Source organism: Centropristis striata, chromosome 14, assembly GCF_030273125.1.
Source record: "Centropristis striata isolate RG_2023a ecotype Rhode Island chromosome 14, C.striata_1.0, whole genome shotgun sequence".
Lineage (NCBI taxonomy): Eukaryota > Metazoa > Chordata > Actinopteri > Perciformes > Serranidae > Centropristis > Centropristis striata.
In genome coordinates, this window is record NC_081530.1 from 23,920,681 (window position 1) to 23,932,962 (window position 12,282).

General features: G+C 38.2%; 1 protein-coding gene across 1 annotated transcript; it reads right to left on the minus strand.

The window, feature by feature from the left end:
* Positions 1–5,461: 5,461 nt before the first annotated feature.
* LOC131985183 (kelch-like protein 10) lies at positions 5,462–10,145 on the minus strand. Its single transcript, XM_059350245.1, has 5 exons — positions 9,932–10,145; positions 8,440–8,923; positions 6,997–7,617; positions 6,026–6,175; positions 5,462–5,886 (listed from the first exon to the last, which is right to left on the minus strand). The coding sequence occupies exons 1-5, from the start codon at positions 10,081–10,083 to the stop codon at positions 5,530–5,532; spliced, it is 1,764 nt and encodes a 587-aa protein (XP_059206228.1). The 5' UTR covers positions 10,084–10,145; the 3' UTR covers positions 5,462–5,529.
* Positions 10,146–12,282: the final 2,137 nt, after the last annotated feature.

The window sequence follows — 12,282 nt, forward strand, 5'->3', positions numbered from 1 at the left end:
ACCCTGTTGCCAGTGCTATTAAAGTTGTATTGCACAGGGCTTTTAGAACATCGACCATCAGGCAAGCAACTTTAGCTAATAATTTTTTAAAAACCTCAGTGCTTTGTGCATTTCAGGACTCCTCACCAGTGTGTGTGTGTGTGTGTGTGTGTGTGTGTGTGTGTGCGTGTGTGGGCGGTGTAACAGTTGGGATTGTCGGCCTGCATTTGTAGACCTTTGCGTCATATCTTCTTAGGACACACACACATGCATGCACACATGCACACACACACATGCATGCACACATGCAAACACACACATGCATGCACACATGCAAACACACACACACACACACACACACACACACGCACACACACACACACACACACACACACACACACACACACACACACACACACACATACACACACACACAGTCCTCTTCAGACGTGCTGTAGACTGTGAATTAGGCCTGGGACGATGTGCTTATCTCCCGTTTCAATACTGTCATGATACTTTGGTGTAGATTTGATTTGTATTGCAATTTCTAGGTATTGCAATTCTAGCATTCAAGTATTACATGCAACATAACGCTTTGTTGCAATTTTGTTAACTTCTTTAACAGTAGATGATGGGATAGGTTGAATTATTTCTTCATATCTAGAGACTTTACATTGCAAGGTGTATTTCCGAAAAACAATGCACATCATGTCATGTTTTGTTTCAGCAGCATTATACTTATATATTTATACTGCATAGAAAAGTGGTAAATAACATGTATGTGTAAAATACAATGAATAAATAAATATTATAATTTTGACGTAAACCTGCAACATTTAGCTGTCCCTGCTCATGAAGCTGCGGTGTCTCTCATGCATTGATATATTTGTAGTGTGCACCACAATATCAACACTAACCTGCAACATATTGCTTGCTTAAATTAAATCAAATGGATTTAGACATTAAAAAAAGATTATAAATTGTTAAAACATTGTGATAATTAGGTGAATTTATTTTTTTTTCACACCTTTACAGTAAATGCATCATACAATTTAGACAGTGGCAGCATCATGCCTGAAAAATGATCATTGTAATCCAAAAGTCTCATCGAGTCAAGTTACACTTAGGTCACAGAGCCGGGATTTATAGCAAATTGTTATGCAGTTATTTTTTGCAATAACTGTTCTGTAAGGGAGTTCTTGAAGTAGCAATGAGGATTCTACGAAGAGAGTAAATTCCCCCATAATGAACACATACATATACCTCAAATACTATTTAAATGAACAACACAAAGATTTAGCAGATAAGGAAGCAGTAAAGGCGTTGGCAGGAGCATATCAGCAGAGTGATAGTAAGTGAAATGACACTACGTCTCTTTAAGGAAACACACAAGATTACAACGTTCACATTCTCCCAAATAATTGCATCCGTTTTGGATGATTTTGCATTGTTTTACTTTTACTTTGCGCACTATTGTCTTTTATATGCTTTGACACAAATATCTTTACAAATGTTACGGCGAAAAAGCAAGTTGAAATTGAAACTGTAATTGGGGAAAAAACAACTTTCCATAACAGAGTGTGAAAGCCCAAAGGCTGTTACTTTAACAGCATGATAAAGCAAGAAATGTTACACTTTCTATGTCTGAGCGCAGCATCGAGGCACACGCAAAGATATTTAACTGGAGAAATGAAGAACATGGTGCCGGGAGGAAGGAAGATCGAAGATCGAAGTCAACAAAAGAGACAGAGAAGAGTGAGAGTTTATCTGTCGATTTGTTTCAAATCCCACATTTCTTATATTTTGCCCTTTTTCCATGAGAAAAAAATTAGTGTGTTAAGCCTGATAAACATTTAAAAGTCTATGCCGTTCCTCTGCTTTGCCTGTGAGGCTCGTCAGGGTCGATACCAAGTCATAAAGATACTACGATGGCACACATTCATAAATATACTGAAAACGCCTCAGGATCAGTCATTCAAGACTAAACAATTTGTTCAACTAAGCAGCACTTTACAGCAGAGAACATACTTTTTTTTAAAAAAAGAGGTCACAAATGAGAATGATCGCTTTCTTTCACCTCGCCTCTTTAACTTTAAAACGTTTTCAGGCAAAAATCTGACTCAAAATGGAAAGTCCAGTTTGCTTTAAGTGAATGAAGAGGCAAATTGCTTACTTCCCTCCTGTGATATAAAAAACTATAAACAGGATAAAGACATGTCCAGTGTGCACACATCCAAACTATACTTTCCTATGCAAATGTCCCAGAAAACACAAAGACAACTCACTCAAGGTGACTCTGCCCAAAAAAGAGCAACCAATGCTTTGTCTGCGAGATAAAGAGAAAGACAAAAAAAGAGAGAGCAGAGAGAGGAAGAGAGAGATTAAGAGAGGGAGGGAGGGAGGGAGGGAGGGAGAGAGAGAGAGAGAGAGAGAGAGAGAGAGAGAGAGAGAGAGAGAGAGAGAGAGAGAGAGAGAGAGGAGAGAGAGAGAGAGAGACCGAAGGGATGGGGGGTGCATGCGGCAAAACAGAGAAGGACAGACTGAAGTCATTCAAGCTTTTCTTCCCCCTGAATAATCCCAGTTTTGTCCAAATTTAGTTGGAGGAGATTGTGGAACATCCAGTCCTTGACATCAGTCAGAAAGTCATGTAACAGCACCAACTTATATTCTCTCTCTCTCTCTCTCTCTCTCTCTCTATCTCTATCTCTCTCTCTCTAAATCACTAATTAACTAAAAATAACTAATTCTCTCTTTGCTCTCCTATTTCTTTTACTCCTCCACTTTTTGTCTCTCTGTGTGTCGGTCAGTGATGCAATATTATGTATATGTGTCAGTGTTTGAGCCAGAGTGGTCTGGGAGGATGGTCAAATTGGCACATTAGCATTTTTCTACCGGGTCACTGCTTCATCCAATGAACAATACTGTGAGGGCTAAACATTTGGTGCTTCAAAATCATATTAAAATGATATTAAAACAGATATTAGACATCATCTATTAAACAGTATGACATTTTTCCCTCACCTTTCATCAGGACTGAACTGTGCCAGAAATAATCATCTGTAAAGTCCACAGATCTAGAAAACCAGGCCAATTAACTGTAGTGCACATTTGGCCAGATTTTTTACATTTATTACATATGTATTGATGACTAGTATGTTAGTATGTAGTTGTCTCGTTTGCGTAATAATGACAAACTGTGAGTACGCCACATCTGCCAATTAAAGCTAACCAAGTGAAATCTAAATTGATTGGAAAAGAAAATTGACTGGAAGAACAAGGTGCTGCTCAGTGCTGAAATTCCAGAAATCTGTATAAAATAATTCAAATATTAATATAATATATTTCAATGGGTGCTAGAGTACTGTACTCAAGTAAAAGCACTGTCACTTTAAGGAAAGTAAAAATGTTAAAATGTACTCCAATAAAAGTAAAAAGGTCAGGTAAAATGTATGTGTTATATATATATATATATATATATATATAGGGTGGATTCGGGTAATGTGGGACACTTAAGGTTTGGATGGTTTATTTCCTGCTTAAAGTAAATATAGTCATTAAAACCTTTACTATTGGTCTACCATGGGTGTCATGTGACTGAAATTACATAAAATATTTTTAAATTTAAAAAAATATAACAAAGTCAAAATTGCAAAAAGTGTCCCACATTACCCAAATTCACCCTATATATATATATATATATATATATATATATATATATAGGAGGGGGAGAAGGCGGGGGTGTTATGCGATATATACAACTGTTGAATTAAAGAACACCTTTAGGCGACTAAATAAAATGCATTAAATGTCAATGTATACAGCAGTGAAACAACATCAGCAACATGACCCCATTATGTCCAAACAAACAATAAATTCCATTTACAGCACTTTGCAGCCTGCACAACTGACTATCAATTACAATAATATATACGCCAGCCTTCCATACTGTAGTTTCACTAGAATTAACTAGAAAAGACACGAAATTAAATGTTAGAGAAGAACAAAGAATAAAAACTGTATGGACACCACGGTGGGTTCAACAAGCATTATTAAGGCACATAAATTAAGAAGGCTGACACTTCTTATAGAATAACCAGCAGAATTAAACATTACCAGAGCGGTCAGCATGGAGCTATCCACATTATGATAACAGAAAGGAGGAGACACAGTTTTTACACAGTGTAGCCATTTAATTTTACTTAATATATTTGATAAAATGTATGTTAAAATGATAAAATGATAAAATGTTAATTTTGAGGCAGTTGTTTAAGTAACTTTAATATAAAAATGTTTGAGATGGAATCTACTTATTTTGATCACATTAAATATAATCTTTATGTGTATGTAATTCTAAATCAAGAGAATTTTGAATAAATCCAACACAATAGAATTAGTCCATTTTTAATTGACAGGTACTTCCTGTTAAGTTGTTATTAACTGAACTTGTAACGTAGTTAGATTTAATTAATAATATTGCGTGCAATCTGTTGCCTCAATTTTATTGAGTAGCTATTGTTTATCTTTTATAACAGTGTGCTTATCTGGAGAGTGACTGAGTCAATGGGTCTGAACACAGTCCACTCAGCCTCTCTGTCCTACTCAACTTCTGCAAACACGGCGCTCCTCAAAATCTGAAGTTTTGAGCTGATTGAAGCTCTGCAGTCACATCAGCAGAAATGCTTAACTGAAGGTAAAAGTCACTGCTTGAGCATCCACCATGAGGTTTTAGCATTCAGCGCTTTAGCCCGAGCCAGAATTCACGTGTTGGTGACGCAACATCCTAGGTGTGATTTGGGTGAATTGGCATGCTCGCCTGTCGGTGCATTGAATCAGTGATTAAGGCCCTGTTTAGATGGAGATGATCTGGACACAAAATGCAAAAGTGGCGTTGGGTCCTCAGTTTTTAGTCTTCATTTAGACAAGCATCTTTAGGGGGAAGTCTGCATGCAATCTTTTTGCGAAATAAATAACTTGATCTGTTCCGTTTCATTCTCACACACTTTGTCAAGACTTTTTCAGAAGACTTTTGCTTTTACTGTGAAATGGATATTGAGAGTTGAGTTGAAATTTACCTTTAATACCTTTAATTATGGGGTTTGAAAATGATATGCATTTAACATATTTATATAATTACTAGTTTAAACTCATTGCTCATTTGGTCTTTGGAAAACAGCGAAACATGCAATCTTTGCTGATTTTTAAATATCAAAAAGACAAAAACAACAGTGACACATTGCACTAAGGAAATCGTACTTGCATACACATTACCTAGATAACAGCCAACAGTTTCATTTTGTAGTTTGGTTACCTCACAGAATAAACATTGTAGGGCTTTAAAATGAGCCTGCTTTTTTGCTTTGTAGATTTTTTTGTATTAAGGAGCTATTGCTGTGATAGTTTCTGCACAGCTGGACACAGCACCGTCCTCACATGGAGTAAAACTTACAAGTTGACACAAACTGAAAGGTTAAAGAAATCTCTTGAGTAATTTCAGTTTAATGCAAAAGGAAATTTATTCCATAACTTTTTTCTTGATGGCGGAAAGGTGTATTAGATGGTGTCTCCTGACTGGGCAGACTCCAAAGTTAAAACCGGCAGGGCATCACGACGGACAACATACTCGGCCATGTTGGGGAGTCCGGACACCACACAGCAGCTCAGGGCGCTGCGGAGAATCCCCATATTACAGGCCTCAGACCACTCATCTGTTTTTGTGTCGTAGTACTCAACGTTATCGCAGGTGGTGAAGCCGTTGAAGCCCCCGACGACATAGAGGTGATCATTGAGCACTTCGATGCCGAAGTTGCTGCGGGCAGTCACCATGGAGGCCACTTCGTGCCAGCTGTTGGTCCGGGGGTTGTAGGCCTCAGCGCTTTGTAGACGGGTGGTGCCATCAAAGCCCCCAACCTTTTGTAGGAAAAGTAAAATAAAGGATCGAGCATGAAGATAGACCATCAAAATATATTTGAGTTTGAAACAACTGCTGACCAAATGTCTTCACAATTCACAGTTTGTGTATTATCTGAGTGTTGGTTCATGTTCTTACTGCATAGATCTGGTCTGCATATGCAACGACTCCAACTCCACTGCGCTGGCAGTTCATGATGCCGATCATTGTCCACTGGTCTGTCTCTGGGTTGTAACATTCAGCCGTTTGCAGGCACTCATTCCCATTGAAACCACCACAAATGTAAACCTGGAGAGAACAGGAAGGGTTATGTTATTCAGCACTTTTCCTTTTTTTCAACTGTATATATTGCTACACTATTGTACAATGCTTGTTGAAATCGGTTGAGATCCAACATCTAGCAAAGACTGTGATCATTCAACCAAGAAATATATTGGATTGGATAAATTAGCCATCCAATGTTACATTATTGCCAATAAGATTTTAGAAGTGCCGGCTGATAAGTAATAAGAAATGATTGCTCAGGACATTAACTTACACCATATCCTTTACAATCCAGATTTAAGGGATGCTTTCATAAATTGTTTATGCTGCATGTAAATGTTAAATATTAATACTGTATATAATCACATTTTTATACATATTTGCCTAAAAAATAAAACTAAAAATGAGTGTCAAAAATCTAATACTGTGTAACCATGCCATGCCAATATTTCTTTGTTATTTCAAGCTAAAGACACGCTACATTCAAACTGTTTAAAATAAGCCCGTGCAAAACATATAATTGATAGTTCATGCATAAATGTTTAACATGTTGACCTTTCTGCTTACACAATCCTCACACAAATCAACGACGGCATGCAACACTGCTGCACACATCTCTAAACACAACTTCATGAATTTATTCAGATATAGGATGCTGAAGACCTTTAGAGACCTTACTTCAACATAACTGCAAAAGGTCAAAAACTAATTGTGGACCTCAATTTTGATCTAATGGTTTGCTTTTTTGTCCTATAAAGAATGGAGTTTGTTATTTCAGACAGGTCAAGAATTAGAACTATTATGATTACGTTTACTATCATGCCACTCTGTCTTATGATTCCCACCTTGTTGTTGAGTGTTGTGCAGCTGGCGTCGCTCCTAAAATCGTGCATTGGTGCAATAAGACTCCACTGGTTGGTCTCGGGCCTGTAGAATTCTGCAGTGCTGAGTCTTACATGCCCATCAAAACCTCCCATGGCGTAGATGCACCCGTTCAGCACAGTGACGCTCACATAGCAGCGGCGGTAGTTCATTGATGCCACCTCATGCCACGTGTGTGCACTCAGGTCAAACCTGTACACGCTGTTGAAATGCTCCATCCTGTCGAAGCCACCAACACAGTAGAGATCCCCGTTGATTAAGGCGGTGCCGTGGTAGGCACGAGGACGCTCGTGATTGTTTGTCACATTGATCCAGTAGTCAGCTTGGACATCGTACGCCTCAATGCTGTTAGTCGGATGGCCGCCGCTCCAGCCTCCAATGGCCAACAGGATGGCGTTAGGCAGGCGAGGACGGACGAGAGGGTTCCAGAGAGCGTACGCAGAGGGCCGTGGGTTTGTCCTGATATGACATATGGTTTCAAAGGTTTCTTGGATTATAGGCAGGCACGCAGTGGTGTTCATCACAAGCTCATTGGACATCACATTGATCCTTATGTAGTCCATACCTGTCAAAACCAGCCGGACCTACACAGAGAAAATGGGACAGAATCTTTGAATTGAATGCAGTGGACTGCAGTTCTTCAATACTGCCTTCAATGTGTTGAGAATTGTGGTATGGCTGCTTGCAGCCATACCACACCACAGCTTTCAGGGGGAACTGCTCATCTAATCGACTTCACACTTGACACTGCGCCCCCTTGGGTCCTTAGCAAAACGCCCGCCAAGTGGGAAGTTGATTTGATGAACAGTTCTTGAGATATGCGAAAAGACACTTAGAGATTTCCTTCTTTAAAGTAGCATGATGTTGCTACACCACCACCTATTTGCCAAATGGCACCAAATGTATCACGGTCATCAGTGTTCATAAAACATTTTTTTTTTGTAATATCACCCCTGCCCACAGCATTTTAGCAAACTTTTAGGGCCACCGATAGTAAAACTGTCAAAACTTTTTCTGTCTTGATACAGACATGTTCTAGACCATATTTGGTGACGATTTCTCAAAATGTGTGCACGGAGTAGCGATAAATCATTTTTTGGATGTGAAATTGCAAATGGCTGTGACTTATATAGCTAGATTTGTTTGGATCCTTTGTTGTTTGACAGCATCACTGTCTTGCAAAATTTCACCACATTTGACACTGCACTCCCTTGGGTCCCCAGCATACACCCGCCAAGCGTGAATTTGATCGGCTGAATGGTTCTCAAGATGTGTAAAGGTCACTCACACTCACACATACTCCTGCTGACAGGTGGCCTTACAGTATTGATTACTGCTAGGATAACACCATCCTCCAAATGCTGATGAAAATCTTATGTAAATATAGTGATAGAAAGTTATCATACCTTAGACAAGAGTGCAGCAATGTGTCCTTTTCGATCCTCAAGTTTGTGGGCAATCCAGCGAAGCACGGCTTCATACACGGCGCTCTCTTTTCTCACGTTGAGGTCGTCTCTTTTGATGATCTCATTGAGCTCTTGCACAGAGAGCTGCAGGAACTCTTCAGAGAAAACAACCTCCTCAAAGTGATCAATGATATAGCGGTAGGCCTTGCGCTGCAGTTCGGAGGCGAAGCAGATGTTGGTGAAATGAAAGATGCCGATGCAGTTCTTTGGGCAGAGCTGCTCCCCGAGGAAGTTGCAGCAGGTTTGCACAATGCCCATTACGTTGAGGTAATCGGCTGCCTGCAGCAGCTCCTGAACATTGTCCTCCGTCACAGAAACACAGCCGGTATATGCAAAGTCAATGACGAGCTGCATGATGTCAGGAGACAGGCCGGGTATGTCAAAGTCCTTTTGGTCCGGAGTTGACCAGTTTCTGAAAAGAGCTCTGTGGGTTGGGGTGGACACACAGCAGAGGATTGAAAAACAACTGGATTAAGCTTTTTTTCCCCCTCATCTTCACACTGCCTAAAATAAAAACTTCAGAACAGATGTGACCAAAGAAAGGAGAAGAAAACAATAGTAAAATATATGTGACAAAGGGTCTTTCTCAGTGTACATGTAGCTAGTATTAGAATAATCTGGATAGATGCAGGGTGTTGTTGCAATGTGCCTCATCCAAGTTGTCACTTACTCACTATACAAGAAATCAACATACTTTACCATTTTGTATGTATGGACAATAATACAATATGTGTGCTGCTGGACATCCAATAAGCAGTAAGAATGCCAAATAAACTTGGATTTTCTTTTTGATCTTTCTGTAACTGTTCCACCACAATAAATAATTAATTTCAGGTTTTTGCAGCTGTGAACTGCTTCTTCATTCCATGTGTATGTTAAATCAACTGTTTCATTTACTTTTTTACATATATTTAATTTTGTCACTTTTCTGAACAAAATCTGCCTAAAAGTACTGTAGTATCAAGGAACTGAGACCAGTAAAGAGTCAAAACTACACTTGTGTGTGAAAAATATATACAATTCAAGACACATTTAGCAGAATTCAAAAGCCAACCTACAAACAATGTAAAACACATCCAAATTTCACTTAATGGAAAATTATAGTTGTAAACTACTGAAGGGCTTCAAGAGCCTTCATTTGAGTGGATATCTGTGTCTATACTGAGAGAAAAGGCAGCTGCACCATTTGAAAACTTTTAAATTTGAATTATCCTTCAAACTATGTTCTGTATATTTCATCAGGTCTTTCATTTCCTCTCTTAATTATGAATTATTTTTTTTATCACAAACGTTCCATGAGTCAATACAGCCTATTATGTACTCCGTCTCTCAGAGTTAGATCATTTAGTGCTGTCACTTTACTACTATTTTCTGCTTATTTGGAGGATAGAGATTCATCAGCTTCCCCCTAGATATCAGATGACCAACTCACAGGAAATACGGGCTGCATTCACACAGGATGATCCTGTGGACTTGAAAATGGACGTCCTGGACTCTGATGACTGCATCACAAAACTCTCCCTCCAGACGGAGATCATTAAACAGCGAGCTGGACGTGTCTAAAGACATGGCTTGATGGTCCATCTTGATTTTTTGTTTTTTAACCTGAGTCTTTTGGTTGGTGGCTTGTCTCAGGAGTCTCAACAGGTTTGTGCAGCAGAGAGAATTGTGAACACATTCACATGTCTTGATGGGGTTCTAGAATTATAGACCCGGGGTTTTATTCTAGAATGGATTCTAATTACATCATAGTCTGACAAAAATAACCTGTTGACAAAACAGTTACATTAAAACATTAACTTCTTCTTGCAATTATTTAGTTTGTATGTGATTTACAGAACATCAGCCAGTAGGTAGATAATGTCTGTGGCAAAGTCATTATAAATGTAGTTATGTTTCACATATACGGTCGCTCATAAAGTTGGAATAAAATATTTTTTACCTCTTTCCATGAAATCATTGTGATTTATTCTTGACAGATAAAGTGCACATATTCTAAAAAGTGTTCAACACATATCACAATGAAAATTAAACCACAATTAACAGAGGATCGTGTCTGAAAACATAATTATTCTAACTTCATTGGCAACCATGTATATGCTGACCCATGCTGCTGATAACAGTTATATCATTTTTTTTTATATAGCATACAACAAGGTTTAAGATTTTAACTATTTCATAAAATGGTGAAATTGTGATTATATCCACTTCACTCCTGTTTACCATGTTAAATAAAAAAATAAGCATCTCTGTCACTTCACTATATTGGAAAACTCTCAAAGGATCACATCTGTCTGGGTCAAATTGATCAGTATCAGCTGATGATTATTATACGCCCCCCCTCCTTTTTATTTATTTCTCATGCAGTTTGACATCTAATTGACATTTGTATGTTTACTTCATAACTAAAAAGTGATGAAATGGATGGCTTTTCTATTTAGCCTAGTGAACTTTCATAATTAAGTAGACTAACGCTTTTCAAACTACTGTACAAAGTAAATTGCTGTACTCTATATACAAAAACATTTTAATACAGTTCAGTATGCCTACAGTATAAAAGTATATCTTAGTAATTTAAATCATAGTTAAAATACAGTCAAACTGGTAGCAGAGTTTGAAAACGAACACAAGCAAGTATCATTGAAGTAAAGTTTATTTTAATTTATTATAAAAATAGAATTGCTATAGTTTTCAACTTTGTTCTACATATGTTTTTATGTAAGAAAAAACACAAAATGAGCACTGGAAGCAGACTTCTTCATTACTATAAGCAAAATATTTAAACATTAATTGCACAGGACTTCTGCAGACCACTTTATTAGGTATATATTCTAATGCAATTCACTACAACAGATTGGCCAGATGATAATTGTTTTCTGTTAAAACTTTCAGAGAGGATGTTAATTCAAATATATGTTTATTGTTGAAGTTACAGTGCTATATATGCATCCATGCAGCAAGGCTTCCCTGCACACACACTTACACAGAGTCAAACACACATACATTGGCCAACAATCTGCGCTCACTCCCTGGTGTTAAACTGCTGCCTTCCTCAAGGGCAAACACAGCAGGTAGCCTGAGATCTAATTAGCTAGTTAGCCTTTGGTTGACTGAGTAAAGACCCCATCCAGGAGAAATCTGAGCTCAGTTCATGACATTTTACTGTGATAAAGAGGAAATGAGTGCAGCAGTGAACAGTAGGAGAGAGCATTGTGTCGATAAATGGCTGCTAAATACAGCGGCTTCTGATTAAACAGTATCCGAGGAAGTGTTCATAAAAACAAAGAGGCAGTGGAGGAGAATGACTGTAATCAAACAGATTTCATCAAACTACTTGAACTTATTCACTGGGGTCACTGCGGTTGTTTTCAAACTGCTGGCCCGCTAATCTGTCTTGAAGGCAAAACAACTCAGGAGTGAGATGTCAAAACATTCAGACACACAGCGTGAGCTGAATATTTACAGGGGGAAATAAGTTTACAAAGCCCCAAAAGCAAAAAACAGAATCTATAAATAACCAAATGGGGCTGATAGAGTTGTTCATGACAATGACTTTCAAACATTATTATTGAGATTTGGAATTAAAAAAGATTATTGCAGCCTATTTGCCATTTTTTGAAGATGGCTGATCAGCGAGTAACCGGCTCATTTCATTTACTCAATTATAATCTTTAAGGGATAGTAAAGAAGTAGTCGTACAGTCGTAGTAGCACAGACCACCACCTATGAGAATATTTGTGCATACCTATTGATGCTTATATTTGTCAGTAACAGAACTTTTGC